General features: G+C 40.0%; 1 protein-coding gene across 1 annotated transcript; it reads left to right on the top strand.

The window, feature by feature from the left end:
• The first annotated feature begins 6,387 nt into the window (after positions 1-6,387).
• On the top strand, positions 6,388-21,987 carry slc38a8a (solute carrier family 38 member 8a). The gene is made up of 10 exons (XM_038705009.1): positions 6,388-6,797; positions 10,698-10,896; positions 12,294-12,450; positions 13,655-13,759; positions 16,066-16,123; positions 17,832-17,946; positions 19,375-19,522; positions 19,786-19,988; positions 20,064-20,115; positions 20,913-21,987. The coding sequence occupies exons 1-10, from the start codon at positions 6,606-6,608 to the stop codon at positions 21,013-21,015; spliced, it is 1,332 nt and encodes a 443-aa protein (XP_038560937.1). The 5' UTR covers positions 6,388-6,605; the 3' UTR covers positions 21,016-21,987.
• Positions 21,988-22,175: the final 188 nt, after the last annotated feature.

Below are 22,175 nucleotides of genomic sequence, written 5' to 3'. Positions count from 1 at the left end.
TTTTTCTTTTCTCTTGTTTTCCCCTGTGGATAAAGTGGAATCCATGTCTATATCAGCATGGCATTTTTATATTCAGCAGGTGAGTGGTAACAGAGGGTTGATGATGTGCAAAAAGGTTACCCGTCAGAAATTAATTGAGGACGTTGGGATTATAGTATGCGTTTTAACCACCAGGACGCCCGGCACAGTTCTTTTTTTTTTTTGGAAGAGCTTTCAATACACACGTAGACCGAATATCTATACAGATGAAATTATGAATAAATGGGAATTGCTTATTCAGCAACAGCAATCTGTATCTTGCTTACAGTTTAAATCTTTATTGGAAAGTTGCTCATCACTGCACTGTTTGCATCACAAAGGTGTGATGAAACCTGCCAAAACATTTGGCTACAGTCACCACAGACATTTCAGAGTAAAAGGCTGAAGAGAAAAAAATGGAGGTTAAACTTGTGATGTGAGCTAATTCCTTTTTATTTTGCAGTTTTCTGAAATGCATTCCTTGGCAGACTTTGAGAAGGCATGATTGCTTTTTTTTTCTGTGGAGTAATCATAGATTGAATGGACTAATTCCATCTCACTCGTGGTTTTAGTATTGGTTATGGGCTGAATTCAGTGACGCAGGTTGATTTCATCAGAGGTGATATGTGTCGGTGTGCTCGGTGGTCTGAGCTTTGCTCTTTATCCAAGCCTAATAGGCCAGATCAGCCTGTGAATCTGTCACCTGTCCTCTTGGATGACGGCCCCAGTGAAGAACTAATCTCCCTTGGAACCTTGGGAAACTGGGAAATGACCCCAGAGCCAGCTAGCTGTGCTAACAAGATTTGGGAAAGCTGGTGGTGAGTGGAGGTCACATGCCCTCTTTCCCTCCACGGTTGAAAGAGACACTGTGGCGGCTCTGAGCTGAAGCTTTAAAAATCAAAAAAGACTCGATGTTAATTTTAATACAAGTGACTCTAACTAACTAACCTGGAATGCCCAAGACTAAAGATGGAAAAATGTGATATAACAAAACTGCACAGCAGATCATCTGACATCACCTGAATCATCTGATCGATAAGCTTGGAATCAATTCAATAATGCTGTATTAGAAAGAAAAGCAGTAGAGACCAGCATTTGCAGTGGTTCGCAGATAACGTCAGATATGAAATAGCAAGGCATAGCCTATAAAGTCTTTTTTTTTTTTTTTTTTTTTTTTTTACATTTACTCATTTGGCAGACGCTTTTATCCAGAGCGACTTACATTTGAGGAACAACATACAAGCATCAATAAAGCATCAATACAGCAGAGATCTACAACTGACAATACATACTAGTAAGAGCTAATAACATGTATGGCATCAATGGGTTAAATATAGGGAAAGAAGTTAGAGTTAACAAAAAAGTGCAATCAATACAAGAGAATTGTAAGGGGATAGAAGAAGAAGGGCACAGGAAGTGCATGTTAGAGGTTAGGGGATAGAGGTGTTATAAGAGAAAGTGTTCTTGGAAGAGATGAGTTTTCAAGAGCTTCTTGAAGTTACAGAGGGACGCCCCTGCTCTGATGGCCTGTGATAGCTCATTCCACCATCATGGTCTTACAGATGAGAACAGCTGAGATTGCTTTGTGTGTAGGGATGGCAGAAAGTAATAAAATATTAACAAGACAAAGACACGCTATAGCAGCTCTGTGAGGCTGCATTTAGGCACAGCTAATGCTAACGCCAGCAAGCTAGCATGCATAATGACAATGTTACAACCTGATCCAACCTGCAATGTTAACATGCTGATGTTTAGAAAGTATAATGTGTGCACCGCATTCTCCATCATAGTTGGACTGACAAACTGACAATCTCTGGAGTCATTTCCCCAGCGTCGCTAATCAAAAACATTCATTATGTCTGTAGTTTTTTTGCAAACTGTTTCTAACATAAAGCTTAAGACTTAGACTTGACTACTTGAGATTTAACTGTCAAGCCATGAGTCTTGTGACATGCAAAAACGCAACAATAGGGTCTATCCTTACCCTGTGATATCTTATAGTAGGTCTGCAACACCAATGAAAGGGCCCCCATAATCAAAAGAAGGTTGTGCATGAAAATCAGCATATTACTTTCTGATTCAGTCCATGTCCTTCCTTTCTTTCAGAAAGCTGGCTTTAACCTACGGGGTACAATCTGTGACTATACTGCACAGAATTGATTTGAGTTGCTTTTTTCATTTTCATCCATGAAATTAAAAGTCAGGAACTCAATTTCACAAGTGATGTGGTTCTGTTTTTTTGGGTGAACTCAAACAAAAGTGTTCTTGGCTTTGTACCACCACATTAATGATGGGCATGAAATGTCCAAGTTGCTGTGCCTGTGTTATTACTACTGGACACTTCTCGACTATTGAGAATTATCTATCCTCTCGGTTGAGAAGGTCTGACTGCTTCATGTTTACTTCTCCTCCCAGGCCTAACAAGCTGCACAGTGATGAGTCATGGATGAAAATAATCATTCTTTGCTTTGACGTCAAAAGACAAAGATGATGAAGGCTTTTACAGTAGGGGGAATACGGTGAGGGAGACAGGAAGGCGGTGTATAAAAAGAAAACTGTTGTCTTGTTATCTTCAATTAACCTTTAACAACAGTGTTTGTTGCAACTTTCCCCGAGAAAAAATAACAGAAAACACTAATGGAAAGGTCTAGACCCGCACATTGATTTCCCTCTCACATCCTTTCTTCAACATTTAAGTAAAGGCAAAATCTTGTTGAAAATGAGCGTTGCAGGTGAGACCCGTTCCACACCTGACCCACTCCCCATATCACTCATGGAAAATGTTGCTAACATTTCGAACCTTTTCATCACAACGTGATGACACCATCCGCAAGTTTGTGTCACTTGGGTTCTCTTTCTTTTTAGATTATTTTTTCTTTTTTGAGGATTTTGACAAAATATAGTTAAATGTTTTCGTTATATTCACTCTTTAAATTATTTAACAGTAGTACATATTGATTTTGACTTAGTTAATAACTGGCCTTATTGATAAAGGTTAGGTTAGACAAATGTCATTGTTTTTTGTGCTTTGGTGTCTAACAGGACTTCTGCTGACACGGTGTGTGTGTAATGACTTGTAATCATTTTGGTTTATGTGTCTGTCCTGTTTGTTCAGTGCTGGTCTGTAATTGTATTTTCTAAGTGTTAGACCTGCCAAGAGACTGTAGAAAATTAGCTTTAAGCTAACTGTGATACAATATTTCCAATAGTACAATTTATATCAATTATTGTACATAGCCCCTTACAAATAAATAAAACTAAATTGTGTGTGGGTGCACAAATTACAGCAAATTATGATTTTTTTTATCATGATTTGATCTTCCCTGGTTTTGTCAGGATCAGTTGAGTGACTAGCAGGTTTCGAGCCCAAATGCATGACACAAGAGCGCAGGCTTCAGGTGCAATGATTTAATCCAAATCTCAAACAGGAAATAAGGCTTACAGGCAGTTGAGGATTTCACAATCCAACAGATCAAGCAGCACAGAGACAGGCAGGCTCCGTTCACGACAATGTCCGGACACAAACTAAAGAAACAAGCAAACATATACAGGTGAAACTCGAAAAATTAGCATATCGTACAAAAGTTCATTTATTTCAGTAATTCGACTTAAAAGGTGAATCGAATATATAGTCTCATTACATGCAAAATTAGATAATACAAGCCTTTATTTGATATAATTTCGATGATTATTGCGTACAGCTTATGAAAAGCCCAAATTCAAAATCTCAGAAAATTAGAATATTACATGAAATCAATAATAATAAAAAAAAAAAGCATTTTAAATACAGAAATGTCAGCCCTCTGAAAAGTATAATCATGCATATGTACTCAGTACTTGGTTTGGGCCCCTTTTGCATGAATTACTGCCTCAATGCGGCGTGGCATGGATGCTATCAGCCTGTGGCACTGCTGAGGTGTTATGGAAGACCAGGATGCTTCAATAGCGGCTTCAGCTCTTCTGCATTGTTTGGTCTCATGTCTTTCATCTTTCTCTTGGCAATGCCCCATAGATTCTCTATGGGGTTCATGTCAGGCGAGTTTGCTGGCCAATCAAGCACAGTAATCCCATGGTCATTGAACCAGGTTTTGGTACTTTTGGCAGGCGGGCAGGTGCCAAGTCTTGCTGGAAAATGAAGTCAGCATCTCCATAAAGCTCGTCTGCTGAAGGAAGCATAAAGTGCTAAAATGTCCTGGTAGACGGCTGCGCTGACTCTGGACTTAATGAAGCACAGTGGACCAACACCAGCAGATGACATGGCTCCCCAACACAGACTGTGGAAACTTCACACTGGACTTCAAGCATCTTGGATTGTGTGCCTCTCCATTCTTCCTCCAGACTCTGGGACCTTGGTTTCCAAATGAGATGCAAAATTTGCTCTCATCAGAAAAGAGGACTTTGGACCACTGAGAAACAGACCAGTTCTTTTTTTCCTTTAGCCCAGGCAAGACGCTTCTGTTCGTTGTTCAGGAGCGGCTTGACATGAGGAATACGACATTTGAAGCCCATGTCCAGGACCCGTCTGTGTGTGGTGGCTCTTGATTCAGTAACTCCAGCCTCAGTCCACTCCTTGTGAAGCTCCCCCACACATCTGAATGGCCTTTTCCTGACAATCCTCTCCAGGCTACGGTCATCCCTGCTGCTTGTGCACCTTTTTCTTCCACACTTTTCCCTTCCACTTAACTTTCTATTAATGTGCCTTGATACAGCACTTTGAGAACATCCAACTTCTTTTGCAATTACCTTTTGAGGCTTTCCCTCCTTGTGGAGGGTGTCAGTGATGGTTTTCTGCACAACATTCAGGTCAGCAGTCTTCCCCATGATTGTCAATTACACTGAACCAGACTGAGAGACCAATTAAAGGCTCAGGAACCCTTTGCAGGTGTTTTGGATTAATTAGCTGATTAGAGTGTGACATTTGAGCCTACAATACTGAACCTTTTCACAATATTCTAATTTTCTGAGATTTTGAATTTGACAAGAGGAATAGAGATAAATCTAGATAAATCACAAATGATACAAATAAACTACGACCAACAGGGAAAACAGACTGAAACTAGGATTAAACAGAACACAGAGCAGACAAAGCCAAAATAATGCAAATGCAGAACCAGGAGTAAATACAAAGACATTAACTAAGACACAGAACTACAATGCAGGGCCAAACCTAAGATACAAGATAGAACAGGTACTAAGTGAGCTAGACAGAACATGCAAATGAACAATGGAATAAACAAGGCTAAACAGAGGAAACACAAGACAAGGAACAAAACCCCAAAACAGAAAACATGGGCCGACTACTAAACAGAACAGGGCAGCGAACAGAGACAGGACTAACCAGGAAACAGGACTACACATGGAACAGATCATAAATAAGGAATATACCAAAACAATACTGAACACAAGACAACAGACAGACAGGACTGAAAACCAGAACACAGACTAAATAACAGATACCAAACTGAACCAATAACCAAAACTCACAGAGAATCAAACAAGACAGAGCAGACAGGCAGAATGTGAACGGTTTGGGAACCAGGGAGTCACCCTTATGTTGCATTTTTGCTACTGCTGAAAATATCACCTTTGTGCATTTTGTTATGACACGCAGACTTGATTTTAAGTTCTGCATTCTCATTCATAGAAGATTCATAGAAGCTTTTTCATTATGGTAGGCCTACAGCACTCTGCTGCATCTTATTGTGGTACGCATTTGTGCACTGGTGGAATGTAACTTAGTACATTTACTAACTGAGTGTACTTGAGTACAATTTTGGGGCACTTGTAGCCTACTTTATTTGAGTATTTCCATATTATGCTACTTTATACCTACTTTACACATCAGAGGGAAATATTTCAGGCTATTTTTTTTACTTCACTGCATTTATTTGATACCTCAAGTTACTTGTTACTTTGCGGGTTCAGATTATATATAAAATACAATCAAAATAATTATTCGTTTAAATTACTAATGACATAGGCCTGCCAAACAGGCCTAGACATAAATTAATCCATCGCAACAACAGGCTATTATTGCCTAATCACGTAAATGTCCAGCCTGATTACGATCTAAACTGCAAACACTTCTGTTAAAAGAACATTAAAGTTTCACAAAGACATACCTTTGATATTACCACGGACATAAAGTGATGTTTATTTAGACGTTATGTCTGTTTGATCCAGATAAAAGCTGCTGTAGACATAAGGGCGATCACGTTACATGCCGCGCGCTCCCGCGGATCAGTTTTCGGCGGATGATCACTTTTCCGCACGACACCTGTGTGCTCTGCTGTTCAGTCTTTCTGGCCACGTAAAATCTGATTTCAGGTCTGTTAACACCTTATACAGTCTACGAATAACACACAGTTAAAAACATTTCCCGGGACAGCTCCAGAGGGGGGACAGGCCATCAAAACCAAAAAATTTTTTAAATGTCATTAAAAACGCAGCCCCCTGGTTCACTCCTCCCTCCCTCCAGCTCACAGAGAACAGCACGGTGCCCGAGGGGGTGGTCGAGAGCTGACCGGCAGGTCGCGTGGGTGTGTGTGTGTAGTGTGTCCCGCCGTGAGTTTCCCGCCGGTTGAAGTATGGAGGAGTTAGCCAGAGAAAGCATCAGCCTTTTGGCTTCAGGCTCTGCCAAACCACCGCTGGACGCTCGGCTCGGCCCCATGGGGGCTATTTTCATCATGCTGAAATCTGCCCTGGGCGCTGGGCTCCTCAACTTCCCCTGGGCCTTCGAGAGAACCGGGAGTATCCGCAGCGCAGTCACTGTGGAGCTGGTGGGCATTTTTTTTTAAATATAATATAATATATAATATAAATCTAAGATTATAAAAAGGTATTTCATACCCTACTCTTAGAAGACAGGGTCTCTCTGGATTACTGAGTTGTGGCAGATATTTCAAAAGTTGATGCAGCCAGACTAATTTTTAACCTCATCAAAAGTAAAGTTTAGTTATTTAATTATTTTTATTGAAAGTTTGTTGTAGGGGAGATGCATCTTATCTACTGAGGACTGAGGTCCCCTGAGATCAATTAAGGAGATTTGGATCTGTTCCAGGAGAGGCCATGTTAGACTTGACCTCAGCACCTTTTAGATTCACTTTATCCTTATCAGTCTGACTTTTCCTCTGTTGCTCACCTCTTTTCTCCAGCCTGTCACTCACACCACTGCAATACTGAAATAGTTTTGTGTCTTTTTCCCTTCTGCCAAAACCAGAACTCATTGTGCATAACCTCTTCACCCTAGCTGGGCACCACTTTGACCCTGAAAACCGACTTGAATCTCTGTTTCAAGTCATGTGTAAAAAGTTCCCAGACTCCATACAAATCATTGCAAGTGTTTTTTCTTGTTTCTTTCCTTCTCCCATGTGGATGAGGGAAACTCTGCTGGGGGAACCATGTGCACTGATCGTGCATTGCTATTTTACTACTTTTTTGTAAAGCGCTAAAGATCAAACCACTGTCCAATAGTTTAGTCCAATATAAGTCATTCCTTTATTCTCTAGGTATTGTCTGTCCTCCTTTCTACCTTCCACTGGACAAATCACCTAGCACAGAAGTTCCATTAATTTAATTTATTTATGTGCTGCTCCTTCCTCATCATCTGTCTCCCTGCAGATGTTGGATAAAATAAGGCTTAAATGTGTTGTAATATACATTGTCTGTGTCCTCCATTTTGTGTTAGGTGAAACTGTTACCGAAAGTTATTTTTTTTTCTCTGCTTGATATGACACCCGTATGGTTTCACTGCCATGTCCTCCAATTCCAAAGTTGGATGTGAAATGAAATAAATGAATTATTTGGTTCTAAAACAAAGAAAGTTTTTGTCTACCAATACTTCTGAAACACAATTCAGTGTCAGTTTTAATATTCAGTTTAGACTTGGGCAGTAGGCCTATCTCATTTTTCAGACCTCCCTGACATTTCATTGGGGTGTACGACTGTATTTGTGTAAACAACAAAAAAAACAAAAGCTGAGCTGCTGGTGATAGAAGTCATTGTAGCATGTATGACACTGTCTAACCTACAATGCTGTGTCTAATATGCAATTAGCCTCCTTGTAGAGCTGTACCAAATTTATTTTTTATTTTTTAAATGAAGTTTTGGATGTGTGACAAAGTGATGCATCTGTTTTAGAGAGCTAGTTAGCTGAAATAAGATGAAAAGCTTAATAGTACTCCTTGGTTTTATATACAGTATCATTATGAGCAATCTCTTTCTCTCTACAACTCTGTTATCACAAGTACCAGTGCAGGCTTAGGTGGGTTTTCTTTTTTATCATTTAGTCCATGAGATTCCAAAAGATTTGCTAATTGGCTGTGTTTTGTATCCTTTTATATTCACTGTTAAAATAAGCAGTTTGATTCATCACTTGGGCTTTGGAAATTTGGGACAGGAAACTTACATTGTACTATTTATATATTAAATAATTAACTGAAAACATTATATTCAGATTAACTGATAATAACTAACTAAATAATTGAGAAAACACAGTAACATAAGGTGGCTCTTAGACTCTCTGCAACCGCACACAGACGCCCTCTTCAGAACTGAATCCTCTGAATACGTCTTGATCAGGGATGATTTCCTACACTGCTTACTAACTAATTTCCTGTTATTATTATTTATTTTTTTAATCAATCTTGTTTAGCTGTTTATGCACTGTTAAGGAGCTCTGACGTGGTTTTCCTTCTATAATCTATAATCTATAATCTATGAAGAGATTATGAATTCCTCCACAGTGTAATTAGTGCTAAAATGAGGCCAAAGAGCTGAATCTGAAGGTTTTTTTTCTTTACCTCTCCTCATTACTCTGCAATGATTCTAAATATCTGCCTGGACACTTGAAAGTAACTGTAGAGCTTAATTGGATCACAGACTTTTGTAGTTTGTAGTTTGTGTCCAGGCATGCTCTTCTACACTCTTCACTCCCAGGTGTTTTCCCCTCCGATATTTTATTGATGTAATTTGCATAATTGCTGTCATTTGCATCTCCATGTTGTACTGACTTATTCCAAACTTTGACCTTTATAGCTTTTATGCAGGGATCTATAGCCCAGAAGGAGGTATCATCTCTCTATTGTTTTTCCCTTCTCTCTGTTTAGGTTTTGTAGCGGGTTTTCTGATTGATATTGGGGAAGCATTTTATCTCCCACACCTCTCTTTAGAGTCCACTAACTCACAACTTCTTATAAGCATATTAACCCAGAAGACACTGACATTAATCCTTATACATAGCAGGGGTGGAGGGCTAACCTCCTGGGCTGGGAAGGTAATTGCTTGGCACACGTCTTACATAAAAGTTATAGGGTTTGACTAGAAAGTTTAGAATGGTCACAGATTGCCATTGTCTTCCCTTTGCAATGTTATGGTAGCTGTAGACAATACAAGCCAAAATAGAATTATATGGTTAAGTTAGCCTTGTCAGGCAGTCTGAATCCCTTCCCATTTCCTTAGCCCAGGCCCACCGCATGGAGAGCTAGCATTTGCACACAAGGCATTCAGTAGTCGTATTAGTGTCATTAATAATCAAACCGGATGCCATACAAAAGTAGGAAATTCCTACTTCCTACATCAAATGGAACGCAACATGAGGCCTGACACTTTCATGGCTGCGCTCCATTGACGTGTATGCAAAAGGAGTCTTTTCCTAGCTTTTTTTTTCTTTTTTTGCTGTATTTTTCCAAGATATTTTCAAACTCTTTTCCTGGGACACTTATAATAATTACAATCGCTACCCAGAGAGGTAAACCTAAAACAAATCCCAAAAAATGTTGGCTGTGGATTGAATGTAACGTTATAAAGCCCTACTGTTTTTGCTTTTTCATGATTGAATAGAGACCTACCCAGCTTTACAGGAACAGTGTTAATCCTAAATATCGTCAGGTGATGCGGTGGTTCACTTTTACTCTGTAGTCTTTATTTGTATCACATCATTTTGTCAGACTGAACACAACCTTCAAATGTATAATGCAAACCCTTCTGTCTCCTTTCTGAGATTGCTTTTTTCATTTTTCCATAAAACAGACAATATTTCTTCAGGGAGTGCAGTTATAAACAGTGGCAGTGCCGTGATGAAACCACAGGTCCGACAGTTTGTCGGACTTAGCAACAGTAACTAAGGTTGGCGCGGCTTAGCTCTGGGTCAGTTGAGATGGTGAACAAGGTAAAAATTAAACATCATCATGTTAGCATTGTGTCTGTGAGTATGTTAGCATGCAAACATTATCTTTAAGCGCTGCTGCTCCAAGTACAGCCTCACAGAGCCGCTAGTTGAGTCTTTTCCTTTTGATATTCGTTGATTCAGACACATTTCACACGCTACCTAAAAAGTATAATGGTGGTACCCTGTCTGGTGGTATTATCTAATTGAGATAAATGGGCTAAAACACACATAGACTGTGCCAATTTACTCCATGATTGTCTTATTTTCCACAAATTAAAATGGATTTGTAAGATGCAAGAGTTACATAAAAGTTCTTTTTAATGTGGTTTTAAGGTTTTAGTTGTGGGTCAATGTTATTTAATTTGGACAACAAACTGGTGGAAAGACTGACAATGATACCTGAAGCTATGACGTCAAAGCTTTGTTGTGTACATAAAGATGCATATCCTGCCTTACAGTGTGGCATCGGTTTCCTTTAGCGCCATCGTTCTGCTCTCCCTCATCCACTTAGGTCTCCCTCGTGTTCCTGGTCAGTGGTCTGATCATCCTGGGCTACTCCTCATCCATCAGTGGCCAGTGCACTTACCAGGCGGTGGTGAAGAAGGTGTGCGGGCCGGCCATCGGTCAGCTGTGTGAAATCTGCTTCGTCTTCAACCTCTTCATGATTTCTGTGGCCTTTCTGGTTATACTGGATGACCAGCTAAGGAAATGTAAGTTGGCGAGACAGTTGAGTGTGCAGCTTTATAATTAATATTCATTTTTTGCTTTCTAAAATGACCTGCTGGTATCGGAATCCATGAACCACTGAGCAGCTCTAATGGTTTATCCATTAATTCATTCATTTACCAGATTTACGTTTCTTTAATGGATGATAAAGTGGTGGAATCTAGGCTGTAGCCTTCATTACATTTTAGATATGTTTGTTCAGCCTTAGTCGGACAGGGACAAAACACAGGGGCCAGCAACTGAAGATACAAAATTACAGCTGAAGATTTAAAAAAATAAAAAATAGACATACAAAGACATAGAGACATGACTGTAAGCTCACAGTCTTATCCAGTAATACTTTTTTTGATAGTCTCTTAAACAGGTGTCTCAGAAATATTAAATTATTATCTCCAATTGTATAGGAATATATTCCAACAGTATGTGTATTGCTTTATACCCATTTTTACAAATTAAACTGAGATTACACATTATGTGCAATAAACATTTTTATGGAACTGACTGCTGTTTTGTGAGGTACACTTTTAATAAAAAAAGGACATGCAGAGGTTTTATTCTGAGCTGAGGCTGAGGCTATAATATTTTGGATTAGAGGGTAACACAGGAGTGGATTTTCACTTCTATCCCATCCTGGTCCCAAAAAAATAATCCTGTCCTTCCCAATAGTGGAAGAATGATACCCGTCCCACCCACTCTCATTGACTTTTTTTTCTGTCCTTTCCCAGTCTCGTGATGAATAGTGAAATTCCATCCTGCAGGAATCCCACAGCCTCTAATTTAAATCTCAGGAAAACCGCTGTTCAAAGAAAAAAACTAAACTTCAGATAGTCCTGAGTAACAAATTCATATACAAACAGGATTTAGATTCTGACACACAGTAAGAGCTCCTCTGCTAATGCACTTCAATACCATGGCAACTGACTCAGAGTTTAAGTTACCTCTCTTTCTGGAACAGAAAACCCGGTGTTTCTCCTTTATCTCAGGGCCCTGGAGTATTTCTCTCTGAATTAAGAACCGGCCAATCTGTCCCCTCTTCTCAAGTTAGAGCGGGTGAATCCTCTGTGACCCTGTTTGGCTTTTGTTTCTTCTCAGTTAAAGGGCAGATTTATTTCTGTGGTTTGCTGCATTGAGTGTAACCTGACCACAGAACCGCAGCAAAATGGCCACTGATATTTGGTGCACAGATAGAGGACTAATGAGTGTGGTCTGAAGCAGATGTAATTTTTTCCTGTCCACATCATAGTTGCATCATCAGGTAATTAGACATTTCATGTCCCTTATCTTTGGAGACAGATACATTTGGCATTCAGTCTGATTATTTAACATTTCTGTGCTTCTTTCAGTAAATGTTTACGTCTGTGTGTTCTTGTTTACCCGTCAGTGTGTGGCTCCCTCTATGAGCTGGTGGCTGGTTTGCCAGAGTCAGAGATGCCTTACCACTTCTATACAGACCAGCGATTTCCCCTGGTGCTGCTCTGCATCTTCCTCATCCTGCCGCTGTCCATCCCCAAAGAGATAAGCATTCAGAAATATGTCAGGTCAGTTGTCCAATGTCACATGTTGCAATTGCTTGTCCACACACATTGTTCAGACATAACCGTACAGAATGTCTACGTTCCTATAAGGTTTTTCATTTTGGATTGGAAGTAGTTTTTATTATAATATAATTTTCCTACATTCTATTTAAATTGGATTATAGTGTGTTTTTAGTAGCCCAACCCTTTGGTTGAGAACAAAATAGAACTACTGGCCAGATTTGCCATCAAATGTAGTTTTGGTTACCACAGGCTGATTCCAAAGAATTCCAGTGACCTCTTAGCCTTTTATATAGCTCTGCCATCAGCTCAAAATTCGCTCTTTACCAACAGTTTGATGCATATTAAGATTCATTCAATCAATTCAAAAGCTAATGGCCAGATTTCTACAAAATAAAAATGGTTATATTAATGGAAATATACATGAAACACATGCTGCCCTTATGATAAACCATGTTCATTTTGGATGCTCCATGAGCTTTACTCTTAACATCCCCTGAAATATTTTTTTTTGCGGAGCCCCAGTAGTTAACTTCCCATATTAATGCTGTGATGTAGTGTACTCTAGGGTTTTTTGGTGCACCATGACATCACTGTTGGGTGTGGTTATAGGCGCAAGAAAGCACACTGCCAACCAAGCCTTAGTCAGAGGTGAAACAGACTTGAAACCTTCAACAACAGGTATTACTTTTTAAATGTGATTCTTGAAAGGATTTGATTTTACTGATGACCCATGATCTTTTCTCAAGCACCAACCTTAGACAGAACGCAGTATCTTGCCCCATGGTCATGTTTCTTTTTTATTCCTCTTACTGTGGGGTATAATGAACATTGCCGCCTCTAATCTCTTCTGTATCATTTTGACTTTTGACATGTTCTTTTTGTTATTTTATTATATTTTAGTTTTTTATCAGAATGTTCGTGTTGTTTTTAACAAATTTTGTTATGCTGAAGATTTGTCTATTCACATAAACACGATCCAGAAAGCTCAGCATACAGTGCACATCTACACATTTACATACTGAAATTCATGCGCATGTATGTATGTATGTGGATAAATGACCAGCTGACATGGACCTACAGTGTTGAAGGTACTGACCCCTGTGGTCAGTTTCCAGTAATCCACTCATCCATTGCACTTTGACTTTGTCTCAGTGTGTGTGTGATTTTCATCTGAAAAAGGTGTTTTGTCGCTATCCTCTCACAGCGGCCTAGGCACTCTTGCTGCAACCTACCTGACCATTGCCATCATCATCAAATACCACACCACGCCAGCTGTTATTGTTCACATAACCCCTCTCTACAGCAGTGGGTATGTATGTATGTGTGTATGTGTGTGCGTGGGAGGGGACAAATGATGGCTTCAAACAATCTATTTGCTCCACTGGTCCCAATGGCTAGTGAAATTAGTCTTGAGAGTAGATGTGTCTATTTGTAGTCAAATTGGTTCCACCAGGCGTGCAGGGCTTAAGTTAACACAGTGTTGTCCTCCTGTTAGCAGAAAGTCAGGAGACGGTCAATCTCAGAACCCATCGGCTTTTGTCTGGCGACGACTAAAGCTGATGATACACGGAGCAACTTTTAGAGCAATGGTGCTGGACAATGTTGCTGTCAATGGTAATGAGTAAAGATTACTACCGTAATCCCCTTCTCCCACCACTCCGCCACCCTTCCTGCACCGCCGCAATCCATTCAAAACATAGTCGGATTTGCCACCAACATGATTGCCCAGCAACATTGCTCAAAAAGTTGCCCCGTGTATCATCAGCCCTGTGGGGGCAACAGCCATTGTTTAGAGGCGGTGTAGCCACCAGACATCCAGATATCCGGGCCAAGACTTAGTCTTTGGTGTGCCGGTCATCTTAACAGTCCGATTAGCAATCTCAGAACCCATTGGCTATCGTCGGATAATTATTTAAATGCAGATAAATCTTAAAAAGCTAATCTCTAGGGTGCCAAGATTGATCAAAAGCTAAATCGTCATCAGATGATAGCCGATGGGTTCCAAGATTGCATTTCGGCTATTGCATTCCGCTTCTTTTGCCATCTACTCTTTCTCTGACACAATCTTTATTCTACTTGGACTACAAACGGACTGCATGAGGACTACAAAAGCAAACCAGAGCGCCTCTTGTCCCTTGCCTACAGATTCTGCATTCTCATGCAAATATGTGTTTATAGAGATTAGCAGAAATTTAGCTTAGCTTAGCATAAAGGCTAGTAGCAAGGTGAAAACGGCTAGCTAAATCTGTCTGTGAAGGTTCTCAGTCATCCAGGTCATAGTTATCAAAAGAAGGTTAAAGTCAAGGGGAACTGGACTTGGTTGAAGATACGAGAGACTTCTTCAGTTCTGAAATAACCAGTAGGGACAACAGCCAGGAGCAGTAACGAACCAACGGTATTGATGATCTTGGCAAACGACCCCACAGGGGTTTAATACCCCACTGAGTTACCCTACTGGTCATTTCAAAATCAGAATTAGATAGAGCTTTATTGCCAAGTAGTGTTTTACACATACAAGGAATTTGCTTTGGAGATAAGGTGCTATATGTAGACAAACATACAGTTGACATAAATAGATGTAGAAATATATAAATACGGAATAAACAAATGAATGTTATATAAGAATAATAGAAGAATAGAGAAAAATAATACAACTAACTGAACTGAAGAAGTCTCTTGGATGAGGGACGAAATGTCTTCTAGTATCTTCAGCCAAGTCCAGTTGCCCTTGACTTTAACCTTCTTTGACTAGCTAAACCTGAACGTGTCATTTTACCCTTACTCTATGTTTTAAATGTGTGTTGTTAGTGATTTTTAGACTTGCTGGCATGTGGGGTTTGTTACCTTTTGGACAGAGCCAGGCTAACGCCCTCCTTCTGTCACCAATGTTTATGCAAAGCTAAACTAACCCACTGCTGGCTCTAGCTCCATATTTAACAAACAAACACAAGACTAGTATTAATCTTTTCATTTAATTCTCTGCAAGAAAGCAAATGTCAAACTATTACTTTTAAATTAGTTTCAACTTCTGGTGATGACAACAGAGTCTGTAGCTGTCAACGTTCTATTACAAAATCATTTTCTGTGAATATATGCTTAGCAGTCTGTATTTACTGCTGTCTGCATGACTAAAGCAAGTCACTTTGGATTGAAGTAAATAAAGAAAAGTATTTAAAACAATTCAAATAAAATGCTAAACATTAGATTTTTATGTGTTTTTTCCTAAAAAGTAAAGTTTTGTCTGTGAGGCTGTCCTAAATAAATATACTTAATCACCACAGCAAGTTCATGTTATAGATTGCTTCCAGGAAATATGACTGAAATTGTATCCATTAATCTGCTTTGAATCCAGGCCACCAGGACAGACAAAGTAGATCAAACCAGTATCAAACCTCCTCTCCTTGAACCCCTGTGTCACTGTTAAGACACTCTGTCTGGCTCACTGACTTAACTTGGCTGCTCTTGTCAGCTATGAGCCTGTGATTGACATATAACTCTATGGCAAAGTGTCTCTAAATGCCACGGCATTATGAATGTTGCCCTAATAATAGCTTATTTCTTCTTCTTGTGGCATTTCAGAAACTGACTCTTGTGTTTCCTCCCATCTGTGTGCAGGATCAGCTCCTGGGCCTCCATGTTCAGCGCCATCCCCACCATCTGCTTTGGTTTCCAAGTGAGTGCAACAATTTCAAATGTATTCATGTAAGACCCTTTAAGACTTGGTTAACATGTGTTTGGAACATCGTGCTGTGTCAAGGCTAGAGGCCACTGAGTGTGCAGCTGTGTATGGAAAGTTTTATGTGTATGTGCGTGCTTCAGGAGGGGAAAAGTGTTCAGTTACAGCTGCAAAATTGTAAATACATACAAGAGACTACATAATAAAAAGATTATCCAGCAAGTAATAAACATATTTCTCTCACAGCATCTCGCCTTGCAGATAGTTTGGGTTTATAGTATTTCTACAAGTCCATTTACATTACAGCAGAAAAACAAGGCATCTGTGCTGCACGTGACAGATTGGTCAGTGCAGTCTTATGCGGTCAGTGGGGGACTGAAGTTATAAATTCTGAGCTAATTGCCTGCTGGCTGTAGCTTCATACTTACCATACAGGCACAAGTAGTATCAATCTTCTCATCTAACTCTCGGCAACAAGCGAATATGTCAGTCTATTCCATTTGAACATGGCACTCGCAGTAGCCTTCAGCCTATTGCATGTGCTCAAGAAATGTGGCTTGGGGTCAGATTTTTGGCTCTATGCGGCTTTGCACAGTGCACTGAATACAGCTGGACAGGATTGATAAAGTGAAAACAAACCACATACGTAACAATTAAGGAAGCAAAAGCTGAAGATGTGTATCCAATGTGATGATGTGTATGCTTTACACTGGATAATCTAGACCTCACTGTGAACCGTTTCCATTGGAAGTCTTTGGCTTATTCCAGAGTAACAGGGAATCTGATCCTGGAAAGACACACTGCTGTTGAATTTTTAAAAATGTATTTACCACAAACAAAATTCTATTCACCTCCAGTGTATTGGCGTGGAGGCAGACATTTCAGATGCAGATCTCAAACTGCCGTTGTGCTCTGCAGGAGCTCGGCAGAGGTAAGCTTTTCATATTTAATAGCAGGGTAGAGTATGGGAAAAGGATCATTCTGTCAATCTAAAGCAGGACAGACTGACATGAACTTACCACGTTGCCAAGGTAACCCCTGAGGGATGCTGGCAGGATCTAATAAAAGGAGGGGAAAGTGCAAAAGGACTGATGCATGTCTTCTCACACAAACACAGAGAGACGCTCTCTCTCAGGGTGAGTGATTGCACTGCAAAGGGTTGAAAAGAGAACTGATGAGATCCTGAGAGGAGTGAAGGAGGGGAAGGCAGGAAAGAGGAAGCAAGAATTAAAACTGGGCGATAGCAGCTGGGATCAAGTGGGGACAAGAGTCTGTATCCTGACCTCTGTGATGATTTAACGCGCCCCGTTGTGCCCCTCGGAGCCCTTCCGAGCCCATAGCCTTTATTTAATTCCCTATCTCATCTCAGTTCATCTCACCAGCAGAGAGATCAGAGATAATAAGTCCTCACCGTGCACTGTGAGCTCCAAACAAATGAGAAAAATCGTTGGCGGCTAGAGGGTCACACAATCTGTCTGACCAACACATAGTCCCTACTTTATCCGTCAGAGCATCTGTATTTTATATCACCCCGGAGTTTATTCCCACCAAACACAGTCAATTTCGCTTTTAACCAGAGAAGAGAAACTTGGACATGAAGTCAGCTGCTGTATTCATCAGCTGGAATTAGAAATCTTTATTCTCTGCACTGATTGCACATTTTTGGATTTGTCAGTTTACTTTCTTGTGTATGTGTTTGTTTCAGTGCCACGAGGCGTCCATCGCCATCTACAGCAGCATGGAGAACCAGCGGCTCTCTCATTGGGTCTTCATCTCTGTGGTCTCCATGATCTTCTGTCTCGTCATCTACTCCCTCACGGGTCAGACAGGTTTCTACTTACCCTCTCCTCCAGCCACAATCCCATGATTATAATACACCCTGGTAAAAATTCCTGGTAAAAAGAAGCAAACAAAGGAAGAAAGCAAAGAGAGTGTAAAACTAAGCGAACTTGCCTGCACATTTGAAGCCACACAGCACAAATTATAATTAAAGGTTTGGAACATTTTCACAACAGAGACTGCCGTTAATAGCCTGACCTAGTGAAGCTGTTTACCAAGAAGGATGTTGCACTAATAGAGCTTGGCAGTAAATAAAGAAGAAATGTGTACAAAGAACAGAAATGGATGACTTGCATTTGACCACCTGTCAACGGAACAGAACCACTGCTATAATTACAGGCTGCATGGATGAGTGCTCCTTTGCCCGCATCCTTAAAAAGTAATAAACATTGGCTCATTGAGCACATGGCTAATATGTTTCTTTTACATTTATAACCATCTTTCTTGTTTTCTGTCAACATCTTCACATAACTATTTCAGAAACATAAAAAAACATCGGCTAACCTGCACCACATCCATTCAATATTCTCCAGCTTTCTTTAACTCTCGCAAAAATCAGAAAACACACCACTAATGAGAGAGATTGCACTTATTTGACTGGGCAGTGACAGAGAAAGCCAGTTCTAATGAAGTGAGGGCAAACAGTGATGCAAGCGCTTGTTGGACAAGGAGGAATGGCCATTCGTTTTTATAACGTTTACGTGAGAGAAGCTGGATTTGCAGGTATACGTTGATCTGAACATTGTTAAAACAGTCCAGTCTTTTTGTGTTAAACTTAATTTGAAACTAAAAAACTTAATTTTGAGTGAGCTGTTGATGGACACTATTCTCCCACAAAGCAATGCATACAGGATAAGGATAAGCTAATCACAGCTGGAAAACATATTGTGGATGGAACACCTCAGAAGAACATTAACATTATGCTGTGTCTTCATTATGTTTAATTGGCAGTAGTCACAGTCTGATTGGTGCACAAATTGCATCATTTCCTGTTAGTATAGAACAGTTTAGTGTGTTGGTTTCTTGTATAGCACCTGCACAATATGCTATAAAGATTAGTATATATATTTCCTCCGAATAGGGCACATTGAGAAATGTTGAAAGGCTTACTATGCACACGTCACAGAAATGCACAAGTCATGTTCTAGAAATCAAATTGTCCATCAATTGTTAAGTCACACTGCACCACTATACAAAATCTATTTCCCTTAATTAATACACACGCCCAATAAAAAGAGTTATGCGTGTCTGTTGATTTATTTTTCTGAAACTCATTGTCATGCCAACTGTGTTTGTGCTGAGTCGGCTGACTTTGCTAATGTGAGTGAAGATGCCAGCTTTTCCACTTGGCTTAAAATACGCCGCATTTCTTGTTGATGGATAAGGAATCCTTCTTTTCCCTGTTGCAGGGGTTTATGGGTACATGACATTTGGAAAGGAGGTCAAGGCTGACATTCTGATGTCATACACCGGCGATGACATTCTGATGCTGATCGCCAGGCTGCTGTTCGGAGTCTCCATCATCACTGTCTATCCCATCAGCCTGCTGCTGGGCAGGTCAGGGACACGGACTTAGTGAATTCATATCATTTCAATTGAATTGTATAGAAAGACTCAATTTGTCTCACTATTTCACTTAAATTAACCCATCCAGGGTCAAGAGAAAGAGAAAGTCCAGGATATTTTGATAAATATGAAAGAAGTACACATAACCTCTGACCTCCTAAAATTCCCTGCCTGGGTTACAGTGCCTTCAAAGATTGTCTTTTGTAAACACTGTATCCATACTGATCAAAATCACACCCATCCCTGCACTTCAGATCAGTGATCCAGGACCCCCTGCTGAGCTGGCGGCGGAGGCGTGATGGCGTGGTGACGGTGAAGTTTGAAATCCGCAGCCGCTACATGCTGACAGTCCTGTGGATAACGTTGACACTTCTCATCGCCGCGTTTGTACCAGACATCAGCAAGGTCATCAGTGTCATCGGAGGCATCAGCGCCTTTTTCATCTTCATCTTTCCAGGTGACACTCTGGTTAGAGATTGATATTCTCTCAAATGTGTAGCAACCTTTTAAACCATGTGATGTGTTTGAACAGGACTCTGTTTGATGTTTGCCATGCAGTCTGAGCCAGTGTCCTGTAAGACCAGGTGAGGAAAAAAACGTAATTTGAACGTTAAGAATGTAAAATAAGTTGAACTGCATGTTCATCAGTATTTTCCCTCTTATAGAAACATGTACGGTTTTATGAACAGAAACTTTTAAATGTGGTCTTGGTCTGTCATTAAAATAGGTTTTGTCCTGGTAGTGGTGGGTCTGAGGATGGTGACGTCTTCCTTTCAGTTGGTCTGTTTGTCCATCCAGATACTTTGACTCATTCAGATCAAAACTATATTGACACTCACTGTCAGTCACATGTATGTATATACATACATAATAAATGGTGTGGCTTTGAAGAGAGTGATATAGAGACTGTTTCTGGTTAAACAAAAAGGATCTTACTCTTTAAGAGAGGTGTATGTATGTAGGGATCCTTTCCGCAATGTTGTCAGATACTTGTAATAACAATCTGAGCCTGTCAGTGGCAAAAACAAGCACTTTATTGGACATACGTTGACAGGGTGCAATTGCCTGCAAGGATTATATTGCAGGCCTGCCGACTTCAGCGCGCTCGCTCAATACTGGACCAACTTCAAAAAAATATTGTCCCAATTAGTCACAAAGACACAAAGATATGGGGATTTAAGGTCCAGGTTGTAAAATACCAAAGTTACCCTTTAAGTTGTAACCCACAGCTAACGTAACTGACTGCATACTTGACGGGGAGTGTTTTTGTCCGAGGGGGTGCCCACAGTGTCAGATCTGGGAAAGACCAAAGGAATGATGCATGCAACATTTGCTTAAGTTGTTACATTTCTCTATGTCACTCGTGCCTTCTCCTCTCCAGAGTCATCCTCACAGTTTGGGCAGTGGTGACCCTGATCTGCGGAGCTTTCATCTTCGGCCAGAGCACCACCATCGCTGTCATGCAGCTCCTTGGAAGGATCTGACTGTTTCCTTTTTTTTATTCATGGAGACAGTGATGACTAGATGTTAACTTGTACTGCTCCTTTTCTCTTTTTCCCCTCCTATAAATAGTCCTTGATGGTCATACTTCACCAGTGTAAAAATGGACATGACCGCTGAACAATCAAGAGGCCCCTCAAAACTTGCAACTTATGGCCTATGGCGAATAAAAAAATGTCCCTCCTTCAGTGTCATGGTATGTTACTCTCATTTGGGTTAATTGTTCTTAGTTGTATCTTAGTAATGAGCTCCGTCTGCCTCTTGCAATACTGAAATGATCTGACTGAAACCCTCAGGTATTTTTGCAGTTTGTTGTATCGTAGTTGACGTACAGTCATCGCATTTATTATTGCATATTTGAGCATATCAGTATTGGACCTGTATTCAGAAAACAGATACATGCAGTCTGTGGAGGACAAATAGCCTTAAACGGATAGTAGCTTATAAACATGTTTGTCACTGTTTTTATTTATCACATTCTTGAATATTATATTTCACTGTATGGTATGTATGGTAGTGTAACATAAAAACTAACTAGAACATTGTAGCAATGTGAAATGTAAACTGTAAAGATATTATCATGTGCCAAACATGGTGCAGTAAACCAGGAAAGTTTCAACCATTTGCACAGTCTTCTGGTTACCACCAGAATATGTGATGAAGGAGGCCTGATTAGGAATATTCACCAGACCTGCTGGTATCTACTGTCGAGCCATATAAGACAAGAGTTGTCAGAGATTGCTTGAGTTTGCTACAAGCGATGGGGAGGGATGATATTTAGACGTTTCTGTACATGTATATTTGCATGTTTGTGTAAATAAGTCCTATCTTTATTTGTATGTTTAATGAAAGAGCTGTATTTGTCATATTTGATAAATATATAATGGTGTGTAAAGTAGTCACGTTAAGAGTGAAAATTGAGATAATGAATGAGATATTAATAAAATAATTTTTATATGAAACCTTTGTTGGCTGTGCATCTGTTTGCTGTTTTAGTATACGTGGGGGGAAAAATAAACCCCATAAGAGATAGAGATCCAACATTTTATATTTATTGCGGCTCTATAGTAATCCAGCATAACACTAACTCTAAAGAGACATAATGACTTAGTCGAGCTCCAAATATACTGGATCCTTACACAGA

This window comes from Micropterus salmoides, unplaced genomic scaffold, assembly GCF_014851395.1.
Source record: "Micropterus salmoides isolate LMB-PRFRI ecotype aquatic unplaced genomic scaffold, ASM1485139v1 Ms_hic_scaffold_8, whole genome shotgun sequence".
In the NCBI taxonomy this organism is placed as follows: Eukaryota; Metazoa; Chordata; class Actinopteri; order Centrarchiformes; family Centrarchidae; genus Micropterus; species Micropterus salmoides.
The sequence above is the reverse complement of the archived record's forward strand: the minus strand, read 5'-3'. Positions and strand labels throughout refer to the sequence as shown.